The sequence below is a fragment of the Phoca vitulina genome, unplaced genomic scaffold (genome assembly GCF_004348235.1).
Source record: "Phoca vitulina isolate PV1807 unplaced genomic scaffold, GSC_HSeal_1.0 scaffold46, whole genome shotgun sequence".
Taxonomy (NCBI): Eukaryota; Metazoa; Chordata; class Mammalia; order Carnivora; family Phocidae; genus Phoca; species Phoca vitulina.
In genome coordinates, this window is record NW_022589749.1 from 2,332,400 (window position 1) to 2,355,006 (window position 22,607).

General features: G+C 41.3%; 1 protein-coding gene across 4 annotated transcripts in view; it reads left to right on the plus strand.

The window, feature by feature from the left end:
• The window catches only part of TAOK3 (TAO kinase 3), a 184,568-nt gene extending 168,254 nt beyond the window's left edge, over nucleotides 1-16,314 (plus strand). For 3 of the 4 annotated variants that reach the window (XM_032431233.1, XM_032431235.1, XM_032431234.1), the window contains 4 exons: nucleotides 5,521-5,760; nucleotides 7,214-7,426; nucleotides 13,272-13,454; nucleotides 14,502-16,314. In XM_032431233.1, the coding sequence (XP_032287124.1) occupies nucleotides 5,521-5,760; nucleotides 7,214-7,426; nucleotides 13,272-13,454; nucleotides 14,502-14,663 (798 nt within the window). In that variant the 3' untranslated portion in view covers nucleotides 14,664-16,314. The remainder of the gene's footprint in view (nucleotides 1-5,520; nucleotides 5,761-7,213; nucleotides 7,427-13,271; nucleotides 13,455-14,501) is intronic. The other variant, XM_032431236.1, reaches the window with a different exon arrangement.
• Nucleotides 16,315-22,607: the final 6,293 nt, after the last annotated feature.

Consider the following 22,607-nt stretch of genomic DNA (forward strand, 5'->3'; position numbering starts at 1 on the left):
CATACATTCAGTTTATATGTAACTTTAACTTTACAAAAATAAGATTACATTTGTATCAGTGGGTTTATTTGATTTGCAAGCCATCGGAACAAACACTGGCTGCCTAAGAATGGAAAGGAATTTATTGGAAGGATAGGGGTAGATGACAGAGTGGAAGAACCAAGCTGGAGAAGATGAAGACCCAAACTGGAAAAGCAAATTCTGTGACCTAGAGAGCAAGAGCTAATGGACATTCCTCAGCATTGCCATTCGGATGTATTTCCTCCCACCACGTTTAATCTTTGTATCATTTCTGCTTGAGATTCAAATTCCTAGGGGAACGAGACCTTTATTGGGCAATGCGCTTGCTCCCTTACTCAATACTCTCTGATTACAGATAGGGTGGAGGAGTTTTTCAAGCAAAAGAGGAGCCTGTTAACAAAAGAAGGGGAAATGGATACTGAACCTACAAAAATGTCCACTATACTGTTTTGTAACTCTTCTCTTTTTCTCATTCACCATCCAGGACATACAGCTCTGTCTGGTTTTTTTTAACCATTAACAGTGAATTTTGTGTGTGTGGCTATAAAATTATTTATTTAATGAAGTACTTCTCAGTGGATATTTTGTTAATGTTTTACAGTATTACTAACAGTGGCACGGAGAGCATCTTTGTACGCAGATCTTTTTACACAGATACAAATATTTTGAGGATGTATGCTCAGAAGTGGAATTTTTGGGTCACAGTGTGTACCTGTAAATTTTTAATAGATATTGCCAAATTGCCCTCTTGGGGTTTATACTCCCACCAACAAAGAGCACCTGTTTTTCTGTGTCTTTGCCAAAACTGAGTATGAGCAATCCTTTTAGTTAATGAAAACATTGAGAAGGCTCACCATAGACTGGGTTGAGCCTCTTCCTCTATCATCACTGCACACAGATGCTGGCTATTTTCTAACCAGTTATGAAACCAAGAACTGAAACTAAGAAAGCGTAAAATGTCATAGGCTAACAACATCTCCATTTAAAAGTTTGAGTTCTAGTTCTGACTCAGCCTCACTGGGCATGAGGACACAGTTTTTTACTTGAGCGAAATCAACTGCTTTTAAAGTCAGCAGCACTTGGGTTGTGGTTGGGAAGGGTTGATCACGGGACACACCCTGGATTCACATCTTACTTGGGAGGTAGAGTCCTATAAAGTATAGTCATGTGTTCAGGGTCTGCAGCGTATGACAAGTACATAGGTTGTTGTTGTTGTTGTTTTTAAGATTTTATTTATTTGCGAGAGAGAGAATGAGAGACAGAGAGCATGAGAGGGAAGAGGGTCAGAGGGAGAAGCAGACTCCCTGCTGAGCAGGGAGCCGATGTGGGACTCGATCCCGGGACTCCAGGATCATGACCTGAGCCGAAGGCAGTCGCTTAACCAACTGAGCCACCCAGGCGCCCAAGTACATAGGTTTTGACACTAAGCTGCCTCTCAGCTTTGGGGAGGTGAGCACAGTGTGTGATGTGAGCTGAGGGAAAGGGAGCCCACATGGCCGTCATCTTCTCCTGCCTCCAGGGCATATAGACGTGGAGCGCGCTGCTGAGCAAAAGCATCTATAGCACTATGTGCACTTTTGTTTTTGCTCAGCAGTTTTATGAATCGGTCTAAGCTGCAGGTGTGCATGAAGGTGCGCTGCCGTCGTGCCCACCGCTTGTACACATGGAGCGGCGCTGCGCTGTACCTCGCTGGAGCAGAGGCATTCTTCAGCATATTGCGTTACAGGCTGAAAAAAAGGCATAAAACAGGAAAATATAAACCATTCGTTGGGACATCTTTCAATGAAAACTCCCAAACCTGAGTTTTAGACTCAGTTCTGCTTTACAGAAGTTGTATGATCTTAGGTTAGTCTCTCAATTCCCAAACATCTTACCATCCTATGGAAAAGGGGTAAGTCCTTGCAATGTGACCACCTCGTGGGGCTGCAAGTGGGACTGAGGGAGATATTAAGAAATCACTTTTAAAAACTGAAAGCAGGGGCACCTGGGTGGCTCCGTCGGCTAAGCGTCTGCCTTCGGCTCAGGTCATGATCCCAGGGTCCTGGGATCGAGCCCCACATCAGGCTCCCTGCTCAGCGGGAAGCCTGCTTCTCTCTCTCCCTCTGCTGTGCCCCCTGCTTGTGTGCTCTCTCTCTCTCTCTCCCCCTCTCTGTCAAATAAATAAATAAAATCTTTAAAAAATAAAAATAAATAAAAACTGAAAGCACATTACACATATTTATGTAGGCACAGCAATAGGCTCATAGGGAGTCTAATAATAATAATAATAAAAATATAGGCAGCTTATCAACTTAACCACAGCAACTGAGATGTACGAATTAAAGGTAAAGGGAACAACTTACAATTGTAACAGAAAAACAATTTCATTATCCTGTTTCTCTCACTTTTTTAATCATTTATGAAAAACTAGATTCAAGATATTATATGCCAGATGTTCACTTCTGAATACAGAAGAATAATAATGATATGTTGATATGTTCTGAAGCATTGTCTCCTGGCCTTTCACCTCATTCTTCACAAGAATGGTAGTCCATGGTGTAGGTACTGTTATCCTCACTTTACACCTGAAAAAACTAAAATGTATATTAAAAGACTTGTCCAACATCATACACGACTGACTCACACCCTGAATATTTTTCTATTGATTCTCAAACTTTAGTATGTATCAGAATTAGCTGGGTGGCATATTATTATGACCAATCACTTGTAGCCAGGTAATTCTGATGCAGGTGTTCTGTGGACGGCATCCTGAAGCATCCCATTAAACATAAAGGAAAGTATTTAACTTCTTTTGAGAGTGTTGCTTGCTTTGTGTCTTTTATTTTTTTCCTCATAAGTTTCAGGGCTCTGGGCAGCCCAGACTAATTTTGGACTTCTCAGTTTAGGAAAGTATGTAATGAATAAATGCCCAATATTGGGAGACCTGGTACTCAAAGGTTAAAAATGATACAGTAATCTAGAAACAGGCCCTTCACCTATTTAAAAGCTTTCCATTAGGGCTTCTCTCTTGGTCATTGGCCTAGAATGGCTTTAGTCTCTGAGAAGGCCTCACCATCCTTTGGTGCCACCTAGGGGCCAGTTAGTGACTTTTAAAAGAAGACATTAGACGGTCAAGGTAGAGGAAAAGTAAAACAAGGGAAAGCAAAATGCAAGAGAGGGTGGGGGAAGGTGCTCTAGGAGATGATCTTGTCTCCTTAAATCTAAATTGCATATATACTTTGCATATTTCCCCACTAGAAGGGGTGCCTGGGTGGCTCAGTCGTTAAGCGTCTGCCTTCGGCTCAGGTCATGATCCCAGGGTCCTGGGACCGAGCCCCACATCGGGCTCCCTGCTCAGCGGGGAGCCTGCTTCTCCCTCTCCAGCTTCCCCTGCTTGTGTTCCCTTTCTGTCAAATAAATAAATAAAATTTTTTAAAAAAGAAAAAGAAAATAAGCTCCATGAGGGGATGTACTGGTTCATGGCTCTATCCCTAGTGCCTACAACAGTGCCTGACACATAGGAAGTGCGCAACAAGTATTTGTTGAATGAATGAATGAATGGTTAGTGACTTGCTCCAATAACAGATGCTGTGCTGTTTAAAGGACTTCTTTTCAAATGGATAGAAGGCCCAAGTATGCAAGGTATTCTCAACAACACCAATATACAAATGTTACTGATATTTCTCCAAAAGTAAATGACTTGCGTTTTTTCCTGTAGTGGATGTCATCAGAGAAGAGAGGCCTCTTATTCTCACTGAAAGTCCAGCTCACAAGCTTTCTTCTTTCCTTGACCCTCTGTTGTTGTTGTTTTTTAAGATTTTATTAACTTATTTGAGAGAGAGAGAGAACACAAGCTGGGGATAGAGGCAGAGGCAGAGGGAGAAGCAGACTCCTCACTGAGCAGGGAGCCCAAAGTGGGGCTTGATCCCAGTACCCTGAGATCAAGACCTGGGTCAAAAGCACATGCTTAACAGACTGAGCCACCCTGGTGCCCTTTTCCTTGACCTTCTTAATTAGTAGTAATACCACCCTTTTCAGAAATCTTACAGCATAAATTTTTACCTCTTTTATAGCACTTATCACTTTCAACCTTGTTCTTTCTTTTTTTAAATTTACACATATAACTTATTTCCTTGTGCTAATTAAGGTTCTTCTGTTTACATGTTACAGAAATTTATCTGGGCTAGTTTAAGCCAAAACCAGGGAATTTATTACAGAAATAGAGGAATGTTTCACAAAACCCAATAGCAGTAATACAGGTAGACCTACAGGAGAGCTTAGAACCAGTTTTGAACATGGGCATCAGCATATTCCCTGCATGTCTGTCTTCTCCCTTTTTCATTCTTGTTCTGAAGCCCAGCTTTCTCTAATCCCCAGCCCGCCCATGTAGTAGTGGATGGCTACCACATATGTAGTTTTTATATGCCCTCAGTTCCAGCCTCACATAGAGATTAACTGTCTCTGAATCCCAATTCCAAATTCTGAGGAGAGAAAATAGATTGATTCAGTCAGCTGTGAGCTGAGCATATAGTACTTCAATAAATGTCTAGTACAGTTCCCTATCAGAGTGTTAGCAAGTTCAGAACAGAATCATGGCTGAGTAAACATTTTTATGTACCCAGAGCACATGGTTCAGAAATTGGATATGGTGCGATTTAGGAAATATTCTTGAACTGGCCAGTGAAAAAATTTCACCCAACTACCTCTACTTTTTTTCTAGTTTTTTTTCTTTTCCCCCTTAAAGAAAGACAGACATGAGTAGAACTGAAAAGAACAGAATGATTCAATCTAGAAATGATCAAACAGACTAATGGAAAAAATGAAAGGGGAGAGATCTCATCTGCTTTTTCCTACCCTGCCCTTACTCTGAGATTTTAAAAAGCAGATAATTGGCCTACTTCTAATACATGCATAAACAGGGTTTTTCCCAGAAAACCAAAAACATTGCAGACATTGCCAGTTTAAGTCAATGATTTTCAACTCTGACTACATGTTATATTCACCTGAAGAACTCTTAAAAACAGTGATGTTATCCCTCTCCCCCCCACCCCGCCCCTGGACAGTTATCAGAACTTCAGGTTGTAGGATTCAGGTATCTTGTGTTCGAAAAGGGTCCTCACATGAGGCCCATATTGAGAACCCCTGGCTTAACTGAAGAAACATTTTTATTTACGCTGGTGCATAAGGCCTCACCTAAGTAGGGTTCACAGCAGCTCTATGAGGTAAGAAGGGGTCAGGTAGAATTAATCCCATTTTACAGATAGTGTAGTTGTGATGGCTGCAAAATCCCATTTTACAGATAGTGTACTTGCACATCTTGTAAGTGATGGACCCACAAACAGAACCTAAACCTCCAGGGATTGTTAATCTGATCTCATTAAGTCATGCTGCCAAGCACTAATGGGTTTAATTAAGAGACAGTTAGTAGTGCCATTCCTTGCCATCTTTCACTTAGTTGTGCATTCCTTCCAGTTCACCTCCAGTCATCTCTCTCCATTTGTCTTTTGTTCCTGAATGCAGGAACTAAATAAAAAGAGGACCCAGAAGGAGATGGAGCATGCCATGCTAATCCGGCACGACGAGTCCACCCGAGAGCTAGAGTACAGGCAGCTGCACACATTACAGAAGCTACGCATGGATCTGATCCGTCTACAGCACCAGACTGAACTGGAAAACCAGCTGGAGTACAATAAGAGGCGAGAAAGGGAACTGCACAGAAAGCATGTCATGGAACTTCGGCAACAGCCAAAAAACTTAAAGGTAAGAGGAAATTGAAGTGTTCCCCAATTGGTGCTCCAGGATACAGTTAGACCGGATCAGTAGTTCCTGCATTTGGATGATTGTCAGATTCGCCTGGGCAACTCTTCAAAATTACAAGTTGCTAGGCCCCGCACCTATTGAATCAGAATCTCTGGAAGTGAAGCACAATAGTCTGTGTATAACAAACTCCCGAACAGATGTTACTTTGGAAAAACCATTGTACGGGATGACCTCCATTTTTGTGTCCATCATGCAGTTTCTCTGACCCCTTCATGACCTGCCCTCTTTAAAATTGTAATTTATGGACAAACAGCAGCCCATAGTTCTAATCCCAGGAAATTAGAAAGTTACCTAGCAGGTATATGGCAGATAAATTTTATCTGTTGTGCCAGATTATTGGCAGTAACTACTTTGAGTGCTGCTATATTGAGAAAGACTAAAGCCACATCCAAGCTTAGTAGGAAAGAGTATGATTTATTAGTGACATCTGTCATGGGCATGGGAATCGGGAGTGAATCTACATGTGCCAGACACTTATTATCCCTGCACTAGAGATTGGCCAATTCCTTTGGCCCTCACTGTCTCTAGATAATTTTAGCTGACTGCTAATTCACAAGCTCTAAGCCATTGTGTATGTCAAGGGGTCATTGTCCTTGTTGACACTGATAGGAGGCCAGCCTCAAATACACTGGCCATGTTCCTGTCTAGCCATACCCTAACCTGTCTAATTAGTGATCGCTGTCATCACAACTCCAAGCATTCATGAAATGCACACGTGACTCTGAGGCAACCTGATGAGTGCCTTTTGGACTTAATACAGCCTACCTCCTCCTTGCCAAAATGCGTATTTGATATTCTGCATGAAAGTATAACCTCTTCATGGGGGAAGAAATCTAAAATCACTTTTCCCTTTCCACTTATGCTGAAATCCAATGGAAATGGGTTATGATGTGAGGTATTACCCAGATGTTCTCCTTTGTTGATTTGTCAAGGAAACGCAGAGCTGTGAGAGCCACCTTATATGTTGCCATCCCCTTTCTCACTTGGAAACACGGGTGGGGGAGGGAGGTGACCAAAAAAAATGGGGGAAAAAACTATAAGAAGTAGAAGACACTGAAGATTTTTACTAGGAAGCCATTAAAATAATGAACAACCTTTAACAAACTAAGCTTCATAATATTCTACAATCTGCTTAGAGTTGTGATCCTCTTGTAATAATTCATTTTTTAAAATCCATTGGTAAAGTCAAAATTACTTCTTTTCATTTACTATAAGGCCAAAAGTATTGGTAGTTAACTCTTGTCTGTATTATTTTCATTATTACTGACTAGTAATGTGGGTCACCGCACCAAAAGACAACTGGTCCCAGTCCCTGTATTGTACTAGTAGAATGGAAGGCTTTCTGTATTTACTAATGTGTCTTTATTTTCCTTTTGTCACTTTTGCTACACAGGCCATGGAAATGCAAATTAAAAAACAGTTTCAGGACACTTGCAAAGTACAGACCAAACAGTATAAAGCACTCAAGAATCACCAGTTGGAAGTTACTCCAAAGAATGAGCACAAAACAATCTTAAAGACACTGAAAGATGAGCAGACAAGAAAACTTGCCATTTTGGCAGAGCAGTATGAACAGAGTATAAATGAAATGATGGCCTCTCAAGCGGTAAGTGGTTAGGTTTGGTGCCACGGCCTCAAGAGCTTTGGGGATCAAGGAAATTCAAGATCAAGCCTTTTACTCCCAAGATGATTCTTGCACAAATTTAGGATATCGGTGTTTTTCTGCCCAAAGAACTGAGGAAGTGACGACGCTGAATAAAGCCAAGCCAATGTGGATACTTGCTGGAGTGTGTCTTATAAGATGGAACTCAAGGAGTCACATGCTCAATCAGACCCGTGGCACATAGGGGCTTTGAGGGCAAGATATGATAGACACCGCATGTAATACCATGTTCTCGCTCATCAAAGATGGCGCAGCTAATGTCAGACACACGGACACATTCATTCAATAGACTTTACTAAGCATCTGTGTTCAGCACTCTGCTGGGCTCAGAGATAGAGTAATAAGCTAGAGAGACAACAGTTGATCCCCATCTTCACACTTTTTGTTAGTCAAGCAAGGAGGTCAGAGAACTAAGCAATAAAAAAAAGCATAATAAATGCTTTGAAGTGGGAGGTGCGGTGGGGGGGGTGCTGTGGGAGGATAAGTAAGAACATCTAATCTGGTCTAGGGAAAGCTTCCCAGCAAGAGCCAAGAAGCTTGAAGGAATGCACTGAAGTAAACAGCCTCCATGGAAAGGGACCTACATGGGCAAAGTTCCAGAATATGTGAAGTGTGCATTTGGGGCCTAAAAGAACTTTGGTGTGAGTCCAAATTTCAAGGAGGATTTTTGGGACCCCAAAATGGAGAGGTCATGAAGGTCTTGGTAACCCAGGGATGGGAACTTACCTGGGATTCAGTGAAGCTTTCACAAGGAGATGAGTCTTAAGGAGTAATAGTTTGTCAAATAGGCAGAAGAGGAAAAAGTTATTTTTCCCAGCAGAGGACAGAGTAAATGCAAAGACGCAAGTCTGAAAGAGGACCGTGCATTTGAGGAATGAGTGGTTGATACGGCAGGAGTATAAAGGGAAGCAGGTGGATAGTTGGGGATCAGACCCTCAAAAGTCAGGAGTTTGGACATCATTCTATAAACAATGGGGACCTGCTGAAGCCTATTTTAAAAAGGAAAGTGACAAGATTGGATTTGTGGTCTAGAAAGATACTGGCAGTAATGTGGCAACTGTAGGTAAAGAGACCTGTTAGGAAACTATTATAGCCCAGGAAAAAAAATAATGGAACCCTGAACTGAGAACATGCTCCTGGAGATGGTGAGGAGGGAGAAGGATTTGAGAAATATTTAGGAGTTAGAAGAGATAGAGCTCAGTGACCAATTTGGGAGGTAGGTTTGATAACAGTAGAATGGGGCATCATTTTACCAAGATAAAAAAAATTGAAGGAGGGATGAGTTTGGATGCCTGGCAGATAATTGACTAAGTTTTAGACATGTTACCTGAGCTATGTGGGTATCCAGGTAGAGAGGTACAGAGATGGAAATCTATAGTTCAAGAGAGTGTTAGGACACAAGACAAATAGCTAGACATCCATGTTAGATGGGGGAAGTTGTAGCTGTTGGGAATGCCTGAGACCATCTAGGGACAGGAGATTTTATTAGGAAGGGGACTAAGGACAGAGCTGTGGACACCACCATTTGAGGGTGGAGGAGAAACAGACCAAAGGAGATGAATAATTAATGCGGAAGGGGAATTGGAGAGAGCATGTCACAGGTGCCAGAACAGAAGCTTCTAGCTGATCATTTCAAATGTGGCAGAGAGACCAGTTGGACCTCGCAGTGGGTTTGTCCAATGACTTTTACAGACAATCAGTGGACTGGTCAGAGTGGAAGACATTGTAGTGCATACTACGAAAGTGAGGTAGAAAGTGTACACGAGCTTCCTTTTCCCAGCTGCTCATCAGCGAAGGAAAGGAGAAAGAACTGTAGCTAGAGGAAGAGACAGTTGAAGGAGGACTTCTGTTTTTTGAGAAAGGCTTAAACATGTTCTTAAACATGAGGTTGAGGGTAGGAATCCATGTATTCATTCAATCATTCATTCATTCATCCAGTAAGTAAGTATTTATTGAGTGCCCCACTGTGCCCCAGGCACCCTGGGATACTGTGGTGAATAAGACAGTCATCGATCGTGTCTTCGTGGAATTTATGGAAAAGTAAGGAAAGGCATTGAAAAAGTCTGCTCCATGTAATGGCCGAGCAAGTACAGCGTGCCAACAGAGTGTATCCCAGAGAGTAGGCTGGTGTGGAGAGTCGGGAAAGGCCTCTCAGAAACAATGAGTATTTAAGCTGAGGTGTAGGGAGCAATTCTAGGCAAAGGAACTGCATTGGTAAAGACAGAGGAAATAGTGGCACTTCTGACGAACTCAGAGTCCATTATGTTTGGAATATAGAGAATGAGACAGAGACCAAATGAGAATAAGACCGGAAGGTTAAACAGGGACCAGATTATGGAGGGGCTTGTAAGCTTTCTTAAGGATTTTGCTCTTGATCCTAAAAGCAGTAGGAGGCCATTGAAGAGCATTAGGTGTGTGTGTGTGGGGGGGGTACCGACATCAGATTTGCATTTTTGAATGACCGCTCCAGTGACAGGTGGAGAGTGGCCTGGGAGGTGGTCAGATGGATCTCAGGAGATCATGTATAAAGTTGCTGCTTTTACCTGGGCAGGAGCAAGTGGTGGCTAGACCAGAAGGGGGCAGATGGGATGAAGGAGAAAGTCACGAAATTTGAGAGATCGGCAGGAGGTGGAAGTGAAAGCATTTAGTTACAGAGTAAACGTGGAGCATGAGAGGTTAAGTTTGACTCTAGTTTGAACAAACCGGTAGATGATGGTGCCCCTTACCTATACGGTAAAGAAGGAAGTGGAGCAGCCTGAGGAAGAGAGCAGGGAATGATGATAAGCTAATAGTCATGCTGAGCTTGAGGGGCCTGGGCATCATCCAGGTGATGATGTCTCTAGAAGACTGGGTAAGCTGGCCTTGTGCCTCGGCAGAGAAGTCTGAAATAGAGGTGAAGAGGTGGGAATCATTCATATATAGAGGGTCATTGCAGCCTTGGGAATAGAAGAGATTCCTTAGGATGAGAAGTTAGAGGAAGAAGAGAGGGAGTAGCTGGAAAGGAGAGGAGGGAGGGAAAAACCAAGAGGGTATGGTATCTCAGAAGATTAGAGAAAGATTTCAAGAAGGAAAGGGCAATCCACGGTATTAAATGCTGCTGGGAGTTGGGTAAAAGACCCCTTGCCACATAAGTAAGGGGTAGGATGAGAAAGAGGGGTGCAGGAAGAGGTTAAGGGTAAGGAGAGGGGAGAGGGTTGGTAGGGACACCAAGGCTGATAGGATTTTTGTCTTGTTCACTTTTGTGTCATCAGCATCTGCAACAATTCCTGGTACACAGCAAGTGCTCAATGAAAGCCTGTTCTTATAAGATGGACAGAATGGGATCAGGAATATAGGTTCAGGATTGCCCTTGAATAAAAGAAGAGAAATACCCTTTCTCCTGAGGCAGGGAGGAGATAAAAGTAGGTATGATAAATGCCACTATCCTTTAGTGACCCTTTCCATGTGCCAGCCACTATTTTGGGTATGTTTTAGTGTTATTTCATTCTTGTGCAACCCCTTTGACCTTTGAAGTAGTTACTGTTTTAACCCTAATTTACCTGCAAGGAAATTGAGGTTTATTGAAGTAAAGCCACTTGCTTAGAGCAAGATTTGGCAAACTGTTTCTGTAGAGGGGCAGGTAGTAAATACCGTAGGCTTTGTGGACCACAGGGTCGCTGTCACAACTACTCAACTCTGCTATTGTCAAACAAAAGCAGCCCTAGGTACGTAAATGAATGAGCATGTCCGTGTTCCAATAAAACCTTATTGACAAAAATAGGCAGCAAGCCAGATTTGGCCCTTGGGCCATAATGTGCCAACTCCTGGCTTAGGGGCTCACATAGTGGTAATTAGCTGAGTAGTGATAAAGCTGGGATTTGACCCCATTTCGGGGGGAGCCCATAAGCCTAGCCATACTACATTATATGGCTGCCATCACATCCTTTCATGTTAATCCACTTTAGGAAACAGACATGATATTTACCTACACTTCTATAAAACATTTTAAAGGATTTGATATGTGCAACTTTGGGGTGATGAATACCAGATACTGGAATATCCTGTCTGATTTCTAGACTGGCACTTTTACAGAGTCAGAGCTAGTACAAAATCACATAGTTATGGACATTAATAATAGAATGCCAGAAATAAGAGAAGAAAGAGATGTTTCAATGGACTAAGCTGCCTATAGGGTGAGCCCCTTATCCATTTGATCAGGGCTCATAACAATTAACAAACACAAGTAGAAAAGAACAGACTTTCATTCCCTTTATTGGTAAGGAAACTCCCATGTCAAGAGGGAATTGATAAATCTTATTGGAAGCCCGTAAACCCTTGGCATTTATCTGTAAGGCTGTTCCTGCTGTGGAGTGACTTTTATCTTGCGTCTCTTCTCCCTCCATTTCTCATTGGGAAATGAGAAAAGAGGTATCCTCTTCAGTGGATTTTAGTGAAAGCTGGGTAGGATTAATTACTAGGAAATGCTTTGGAAATAGATTACGTTATCTATTTCATGTTCATATGATATATTTCTCCAAAAGTACTAAAGAATACACTGTGCAGAAAACTTTCTAAAACTATTCTAATAACATTTCCAGATGTTTCTTAATCAAGATATTGAGATATATTGTTAATTGTCACAAACTGTACAGATTAGGGAAAGAAGCATAAAATGGAGAATAAGTGTCTATGGAAACATGTGGATAATCTCAGCGTTGACAGACTGTCTAGTTCAAGGATTCTAATCTCCTAGTTCCCAGGTGAAGTGAGGGCCTGATAAATTTAGACAAAACCAAGCCTGGGACAGGAGGATCATCAACCACAAAACATAGACCCACTAATGGCCCCAAACCTTCACTTATGCTCATTGAAAGGTGGCTGGCTTGGTCCATTCCGCATACAGAATCAGTAGTGTGGTATGTAATACAAAGTTCAGGTGCCATAGGAAGAAAGGGGAAGTCTACCAGCCTGCTTTATAATCTGGACTTTACTGCTTCAAACCAGAATATGCCCCTTAAGATCATCCAGGCTATCTTCTGTGGGAAAGAAATTTGGAACCACTTGAGTTTTAGATTGGCTGGCCAGCAGGATAACTTGTATAGCCAACTATAGGGACCAACATTACTTGGCTAGAAGCATAACTGTACTGTGGGATAGTCCCTAAGTGTAATGGAGATTGGACTCTTTTTTTTTTTTAGAGCTACGGATATCTAGATGTGTGGTGGTTTGAGGGTTAAAGATATATAAATATGGAAATGGTTAGTCAAACCCAAAATAATGATAACAGCTACTATTTACTGAACACTTGGTATGCATCTAGAACTATGCCTAGGATTTCAGATGAATTCTTTCATTTAATCCTCATACCAATCTTAGTAGGAACTATTACTGTTATTTTCTTGAGAGGAAAAAAAATGAGACTTGGAGGGGTAACTTCTCAAGGCGACATACCTGAGTGAATTGTGGAGCTAGATTTCAAGCGCAGGAGTCTGCCTCCAAAACCCACAGGCTTAATCACCGGAGCATGTAGCCTTCCTGACTCCTGCTAGTGTGGTTTTAAGAAAACCAGTTTTTCTTAAGAAAAGAATGTTTTCGTTTTCTTAAGAAAGAATGTTTTAAGAATGTGTTTGTAGAACTTTGTAGCCCATGGGGCAGAACGTACTATTTTTGATTCCTAACTCTGAATGTACCCAGGGCATCTGTTTTTCTGAGGGAACCTGTTTCAATCCAAACAAGGAAACCTCTTCCAGTAGTCGCCAGGTGCTGTAAGCTAGGAATGAATTACAGTGTGTGTCTTTTTTGCCCGCAGTTACGGCTAGATGAGGCTCAAGAAGCAGAATGTCAGGCCTTGAGGCTACAGCTCCAGCAGGAAATGGAGCTGCTCAATGCCTACCAGAGCAAAATCAAGATGCAAACAGAGGCACAACATGAACGTGAGCTCCAGAAGCTAGAGCAGAGGGTGTCTCTGCGCAGAGCACATCTTGAGCAGAAGGTATGAGAGTGTTACTCTGGGTCCCGTACGGTTGGGTGGAGGATGGACCATGGCCTAGGGAACCGCCATTTATGGAGCCCTGCCTGTGTACCTAAACTAGGCACTGTTTGGTATTATCCGCTTTTATCCTCCTATTGCCCCTGAGACGTAGGCATAATCTCCATTCCACAGGCAGGATACTAAGGCTCCAAATGGTTAAGTTACTCGCATAAATCTGACCCCACAGTCTAAGCTCTTTCTGTTACTCTGCTAGGAAATCCTACACCTCCACAGCCAGAAGAATGGCATGGGTGACGGGGCAGCTGATAAGACATTTGTGAAAGGTGCTATGAGCTGATAGCATGGCTGCTAAATGGTATGAGGAAGCCAGATGCAGATTTGGTTTATATTTTCAGCTATTTCTATACCAAAAGAAATCAACAGCAGCGCTCTTTAAAAAAATTAAAATGAGGAGAGGCTGATATTGCCATGCGTAATAAATGTTATCAGAACTGAAATATTCATTGCTTTAAATATTGCTGAACAATATGAAGTATAAAAAATTTCATAAAGCATCTCAAAGCTGTTAAGCACTTATTTGCTTAATCAGTTATTTGTACTTTCTTCTGGTACTTCCCTGAGACCAATGTAGGAGATTATTTTCACAGCTCCTGTTCTAGAACTAAATTGCTAATGACCCAGGGGGCATTTGCCTCTCTATGGGAAAGCAGCACAATCTAATTGTGCTTGAGTGTCTTTTAGCTTCCCCTGAGCCATCTCCTGCTGAGACAGGACACTGACCTAGATCAGCCCAGCTGCTTGGTTTGCTAGAATGGTAGTGCCAGCCCTAGGTGGGCCCCAAACATTTTTATTCTTGTGAGCAAATTTTAAATATAATGGATGACATACAAGACATTTATCCCAGGGTTCTCCCAGACTTTCCCAGTCTAGTTTACTCTGAGTTCCTGTGGGTTTGTGTGTCATGTGTGCAGTACGTGACCGTGTGTGTTTGTAGGTGCCTGCAGGGAGATCTTTTCCATTAAGAACTGTTCATTGTGCTTATTTCAGATTGAAGAAGAGCTGGCTGCCCTTCAGAAGGAACGCAGCGAGAGAATAAAGTACCTATTGGAAAGGCAAGAGCGAGAGATTGAAACTTTTGACATGGAGAGCCTCAGAATGGGATTTGGGAATTTGGTTACATTAGATTTTCCTAAGGAGGACTATAGATGAGATTAAATTTTTTTGCCATTTACAAAAAAAAAAAAAAGAAAACAGAAAAAAATTCAGACCCTGCAAAACCACATTCCCCATTTTAACGGGCGTTGCTCTCACTCTCTCTCTCTCTTACTCTTACTGACATCGTGTCGGACTAGTGCCTGTTTATTCTTACTCCATCAGGGGCCCCTTCCTCCCCCCGTGTCAACTTTCAGTGCTGGCCAAAACCTGGCCATCTCTTCTATTCATAGTACACGTCACAGTATTGATGTGATTCAAAATGTTTCAGTGAAAACTTTGGAGACAGTTTTAACAAAACAATAAACCAACAACAACAACAACAAAAGTGGATGTATATTGCTTTAAGCAATCACTCATTACCACCAATCTGTGAAAGTAAAGCAAAAAAAATAATAATAATAAATGCCAAGGGGGAGAGAGACACAATATCCGCAGCCTTACACCTTAACTAGCTGCTGCATTATTTTATTTTATTTTATTTTTTTGGTATTTATTCATCAGGAATTAAAAAAAAACAAAGTTTTATTAAAGATTGAAAATTTGATACATTTTACAGAAACTAATTGTGATGTACATATCAGTGGTGACATATTATTACTTTTTTGGGGATGGGGGGTGGGTGGGGTGAAGAGATCTTGTGATTTTTAAGAACCTGCTGGCAAGAGTTTAACTTGTCTTCAGCATATTCTGATTGTATCATAATCATTTTCTGCTGTTGCAGAGGATGTGAATACACTTAAGGAGCTCACAGAATCCCAGTAGCACAAATTGGGCTTTGGCAAATCGTGTATTTTGTGTATAGAAGGAATTTAAGGAGAGGTATTACTTATTTTCATATTGTATTTTAACTGTTTCTCTGATCAAATTTTTTTACTTCCTCCTATTCCTCCCCACCTCCCTCCTTTTCCAATTCAGTATTTGGAGTTCAACACTGTCTCTCAATCAGATCATCTTGATCTTTTTCTTTATTTCCCTTCCCCTCCCTGAGTCCCATATCTTGGTCATAAATATTGCATTATTCACACTTTCAAACTGTGTATTTTCTTACAATAAAAAATGATGAAAAAAAAAAGGCTTTACTTCTTTTGCATGCACTTTAAAAAAAACAAAACAAAACATTTTTCAGGTTCCAAGGAAGAGCATGATAACTGTCAGAGCTTTTAATTATATTTGTAAATAAAAGTGTTCATCACATTGCCTTGCTGTGTTATTGTAGCAGGAAGTTTCCCTTCTAGGTTCACCAGCTCATAATTCAGAGGGAGACCTGCCCTCCAGAAACCGTCCTCCCAGCCCTGGGTATTCCGAGAAGAGCCATCCGAGACTTTCAGGTAAAGCTGTGTCTTCCAAGTTCTTCTACAGGGCTAAAGATAATGTCCCACTGTTTGAAGTGGTGAACTGCACCTGTTTGCCCTTTAGAAAATGGCACATGTGCATGCGTGTGCGCGCACACACACACACACACACACACACATACACACCCCAACGTGCCAGTCAGTCAGATATAGGCACATGCACTGCTGGGAAGTTACACACCCTCACGGAAAAGCAAGCTATTACAGAGAGATTATGGCCAAGTATTTGAAATGGTCCCACTGTAACGGTAGATCCCCCCATATTCTGCTTTTATTAGAGTAATTTTATGTGCATAACAATGAGGTAGTAAAATATATAACTTCTAAGAAAGGTTTTTGGGGTCAAGACAATTTCAGTAAGATCTCCTATTTTTCGGGTTCTAAGTCTTGGACATTGAAAATTTATCTTTAGCTTGATGATCTGAAAATCATTCCTATATCTTACAGAATGTTCAGTCATCATAGACGAATAGGACCAGTCTTGTTCACTGTGATAGACTAAAGCAGAAAGATATACTCAAAAGATTATAAAATAATAATCAACAGAATAATTATCAAGTTTCCTTTTTTTCTTTAAGATCTTATTTATATTTTTGAGAGAGCATGCAAGCACGAGGGGGTGAGAGGCAGAGGGAGAAGCAGGCTCTCCGCTGAGCAGGGAGCCCGACGCAGGGTTTGATCCCGGGACTCCGGGATCATGACCTGAGCCAAAGGCAGACACTTAACTGACTGGGCCACCCAGGCACCCTTAATTATCAAGTTTCCTAAGCAGCTTAGTTCACTGAAGTTTCTATATCAGGTACATCAGAAAATAACACTGGAACGGGCTGGAAAGAGTACTCACAATTGTCCACGAAAAACATATCACCTGTATTGCATGCTTATGCTTACCATTTGATGGAACACTACATGAGGCATTTTACAGATGAGGAAATAAGCTCAGACCAGGGTAAGTGGTGGCAGTGGAGTCTGAATCAAGACCTGTCTGATTTCAGAACCCACACTCCTAAGCATAGGTCACACGGCCACTCAGAAGGACATTAAATCGGGCGCCTGGGTGGCTCAGTTGGTTAAGCAACTGCCTTCGGCTCAGGTCATGATCCTGGAGTCCCAGGATCGAGTCCCGCATCGGGCTCCCTGCTCGGCAGGGAGTCTGCTTCTCCCTCTGACCCTCCTCCCTCTCATGCTCTCTGTCTCTCATTCTCTCTCTCTCAAATAAATAAATAAAATCTTAAAAAAAAAAAAAAAAAAAAAAAGAAGGACATTAAATCATCAGTAAGGCAGAAAAACTTCCTATAATTTGTTTCATTTCTCTCTGTAGTGGAAAACATCTAGCTAGCTTGTGAAAAGGCTTTATTTCTGTGAGGTTATAAGTGCTGATCTTTAGAAAAAATTCCCCCCTCTACTAGTTTGTCAGTGACGTGCCCCAAGGTAGAGTGACTAGAAAGGAGGAATGTGAGTCCCTGCTCCTAACACCTGGTACAGACTGAGTCTTCCAACTCTTAGTACCTGCATGAGGAAGTAGAATAGACTGGAACAAGAATGGCAGCAAAAGAACAGCTACAAAAGAGGTACTAAGACGGCAGCCGACAGCCTGCATCCTGTATTCTTCCAGCACATACTAATCTCCCCTGAGTTTAAAAAGGAAAGAACTATTGCAGGTTTGTCATATGTATTGGTAAGGGCTGCTTATGTTTGATTTGTAAATATTCACTCAGTGAGTACCTTATAAGTCCGGTGCAATGCCAGATGCTTAAGATGCATCCGTATATCTTAAAGAGGTAAAGATCCTTGCCCTACTGGAGCTTACAATAGGGGTAGGAGGAAAATGATCACACAATAATTATAAACGATCTCACATTATAAATGATCTCACATGGTCATAAGTGCTATAAGGAAAGAGGGAAGAGTAAGGAGGTATCCAAAGTGCCAAGATCAGCATCCTTTTGCTCTATTCATTCAAGAAATATTTACTGAGCATCTACTGTGTGCCAGGGGCTTGTAGCAGTAAATAGGATGGATGGGGTCACTACTCTGCTGGAGCTCATGGTTTAAATCTCCACTGAAACAAGTAAATCAGGGGACTAAGTTAATCAACAGTAGACAAGGCATGACAATGCAAGCGGTGGGTACTACCAGGAGTTTGAAGGAACTGAAACAATTACAGTCATAGGAAATATCAGAGAACACTTACCAGTAATCTCTAATTGAGTAAAAGAATTTATTTCTTGAATTTACCACCATCTGTAATTATTATGTATCTGTCGAAAAAGCATATTCTGGGGCATCTGGAAACATGCCCATGGAAGAACTCCATATCCCTCTCTGATTCTCTGATTTTAATTTAGTAATGTATTTTGCCATAGAAATGATGACATAAAAAATACATTTTTATTCTCGTTTGGCATAGCAGCATGTAAGTCTTTCCCACTGATGACAACTGAAAACTAGACCAAATGCAAAAGCGACTGAGGACACGGAAAAAACAAAAGCAGGTGGATTATGGAAAATCCACGTACACAGAGGAATGAGGTGAAATAAAATCATCCTCAGATGAAGAAAAATTAAGAGAAGTTATTGTCAGAGAACTATTCTACAAGAAATGCTAAAGGAAGTTCCTCATATTGAAGGGAAATGATACCAGAAGGAAACTTAATCTCTGGGAATGAAGGAAGAGCAACAAATGGTAAATATCTATATAAAAAACTTTTTCCTCTCCTATATTCTTTAAAATATATTGAAATATATTTTTCACTGAAAACAAAAATTATAACATTGGGGAGGGTTTTGATGTATCTAAATGCAACCCATATGACAACTATAACAAAGGTTGGGGGTTAAAAGACCCATATGGTTACCATGCTTCTACATTTTACATGATGAATTTACAATTCTTCTAAGCAGACTATGAAAAATTAGTTATGTATATTGTAACTCCTAGAGTAACTAACAAAAACAAAAAGAAAACCCAAACAGATGTAATAGCCAAAAATCCAATAGATAAATTGGATATTCAAATAATCCAAAAGAAGGTAGGAAAGGGAAAACATATAAATAAAAAGAAGAGCAAACAGAAAACATAAAGTGGTAGACCTAAATCCCACCATAGGGATAATTACATTAATTAAATATTACAGACAGAGTGAATTTTAAAAAAGGACTATTTGCTGCCTATAAGAGACAAACTAAATATAAATTTAGGTAATTCCAAAGTAAATGAATGGGGGGAAAAGTGCCATGCAAATAGGCATAAGAGGTCTGTCAACTAAAATTAACTTCAGGACTAAGAGCATTATCAAAGATAAAAAGACATTCATAATGAGTAAAGGAATATCAAGAAGATATAATTTTAAATGTTAAAAAAAAATCAATTACAGGGGTGCCTGGATGGCTCAGTCCCAACTCTTGTTTTCAGCTCAGGTCATGATCTCAGGATCGTGAGACTGAGCCCCACATGGAGCTCTGAGCTCAGCATAGAGTCTGCTTGAGATTCTTTCCCTCTCCCTCCACCCTCCACCCTCAAACAGCCCCACTCTCTAAAATAAAACCTTTTAAAAATAATAATCTGGGGGTGCCTGGGTGGCTCAGTCACTAAGCGTCTGCCTTCACCTCAGGTCGTGATCCCAGGGTCCTGGGATCAAGCCACGCATCGGGCTCCCTGCTCGGTGGGAAGCCTGCTTCTCCCTCTCCCACCCCCCCTGCTTGTGTTCCCTCTCTCGCTGTGTCTCTCTGTCAAATAAATAAATACAATCTTTAAAAAAAAAAAAAAAAAAGATTTCTTATGTCCAATGTGGAGATATTGAGCAGGACACTGGTTGTCCTTGCCTTCAAGAAGGATCCAGTCTAATGGAGGAGATTAAACATTAAACAAAAAAATGACCCTGGTTTACAGATTTTAAAATTACAATGGTAATGTTACAATGGAGTGGTACAAGAGAATCCAGCCTAGTCAGAATTCCCTGAAGGTCAGTTAAGGGATAAAGGGTCAAAGAAAGTGCAAGAGGGAGATTCCAGGCAATATTTGTAAAGGACTAGTCTGGCTTGTCAAGGGACTGAGAGGCAGCCGGCAAGTTTGGAGCTTAATGAGAAGACAACCACAGGAAGCTAGAGGCAGATGGGGGTCACATCATTTAGAGCCTCATAGGCCATTTAAGGATCTGGTCTACATCCCACAGCAACTTAAACAGCTGATGGGTTTTAAGTGGATACTGAGGCTGTTTGACTTAGCACCAATTTAAGAGCAGAAGTCCTTTGCTCCCTGACCCAGGAGGAGATATAGGCCAGGGGCTGCCATGCTTCAGAATCTGGATCACCCACTTCACAACTAGGTGCCCTGGGGCAAGTTCCCCTCACCTTCCAAGTTTAATAGGTGAGAAAGGCTATCCCCTTGCTTCTATGCCTCCTAATACATCTTTTCCTATGTATTCTTTTCATGTTAACTTCTTGCATATACACTTCACCTTTTTTGGTTGGGTTGACCTTTTTTCTGAATCATTTTTGAGTCTATGCCTATTTTAGACAAGAAAACTAACATACCACCGTAATTCCTCATTGATTTTTTCAGTCTCTATGACTGACAGAGTACTGTGGTCAGAGGTAAGTCTCAAAGAAAACAGTTTAGAGAGAAAAAAAAAAAAAAAGTCAATGATTTTAAATACACATAAATACCAAATTGTCAAAATGTTTGAAGTTTGAGAAAACTGCTTAAGGGTATGGGGAGAAAGATACTTTCATATACCATGGACTTGAATATAACCATGTGATCTTTTGGGAGGCTGGTTTGTCAGTTATCAGGATTGAAAACGTATATACCCTTTGACCTGATTATTTCAATGCTAGAAATTTACCCCAGTAAATTACTTGCAAAAGCATGTACACATATAGAAAGACATTTGCGGAAGCACCGTTTATAATAACAAACAACCAGAAGTAATCTAATCACAGTAGGGGACTAGACTGGTTAATTATGGAACATCCAGAAAATTACAGAACAAAATATTTGTTCAAAATGACGACGTGAATTGTAGGGGCCCTGTTAACTAAAGATACACTGGAAAAGGGCACATTACTTGGGGGAAAACTGCATCACAACGTATGCTAGAGCGTATAGGAAGACTGTAATTTTTAAGGAGAAAATATGTAGATATATGTCAGCTGTATGCTGATGTGGACATTCATATTTGTGTCTTCTTTCAAACTGCTGCTGAAGAACCAGGAAGGTGAAGGTGGAAGGCACTTCTTCCTGTGCTGTGCCTTGCCTAACCACGGGCATGTGTTGCTTCTCGCATTTAAAGTCAACAGGGTAGGGGACTCCTGGGTGGCTCAGTTGGTTAAGCGTCTGCCTTCAGCTCAGGTCATGATCCCAGGGTCCTGGGATCAAGCCCCGCGTCGGGCTCCTTGCTCGGTGGCGAGCCTGCTTCTCCCTCTGCCTGCAGCTCCCCCTGCTTGTGCTCTCCCTCCCTCTCTGACAAATAAATAAAACTTTAAAAAAAATAAAATAAAAAAATAAAGTCAACAGGGTAGGGGGCACCTGGCTGGCTCAGTAGGTAGAACATGCGACTCTTGATCTCAGGGTTGTGAGTTCAAGCCCCATGTTGGGCGTGGAGCCTACTTAAAAAAAAATTTGTTAAAAACAAAATAAAAAAGTTGGTGGGGTAGTTGTTTTCTTTATATAACTTTTGTTTTACAAATTATTTAAAAACTGGATTTTAAAACCCTGAAGTTAGAAAATAATTACTCTCTACCATTCCCCCATAGAGATTGCACATAGCAACATTTCCAACAGTGAACTGCAGAGGAACTGCAGTGAAAGGTGGGGTAAAGAGCCAGCCTTGCTTAATTAGCACCTGCCAGGCCCAACCACGATCCTTCTCCGGCACAAACCAGGTCAGTGATGGGAACCTTCAAATACTTCCTTTCCTTTCTTTTTGGTACATCAAAGGGTGTGAGAGTACAGTTGACCCTTGAGCAACAGGGCTTTCCACTGCCTGGGTCCACTTACTAGTGGACATTTCTCAGTACAGGACTGTAAATGTATTTTCTCTTCCTTGTAATTTCCTTAATGACATTTTCTTTTCTCTAGCTTACTTCATTGTAAGAATATAGCGTATGATACATATAACACACAAAATGTGTTGTTATCGGTAAGGCTTCCAGTCAACAGTAGGCTATCTGCAGTTAAGTTTTGGGGGAATGAAAAGTTATACACAGATATTCGACTGCACAGGGCGGTCGGTGCCCCTAATCCCCACGCTGTTCAAGGATCAACTCTATCTCCCCCACCCACCCTTCCGCCTTTTGGGTGCAGATTCTATATGGATCACAAGTCAGAACAGTGAAAGGTATAGCCTAGTTCTAAGTCACTGTTAACAACACCAAGGGGGAAGGTTTCCCACTGGTTTCACTCTCAGGTGAAAAAGGACCACTTGTGAAAAGCAAAGGTACTTTTTGGGCCAAAAGGAGTTGGCCTAAAACTTTGTGATTTTTTTTTTTCAAACCTTCAAGTTGGAACGGTCACTCCTGCTGTAGTTTGATGGCACGTGTCCAAGCGTGGATCCTCTGAATGGTCCCTGAATCAAGTCCCAAT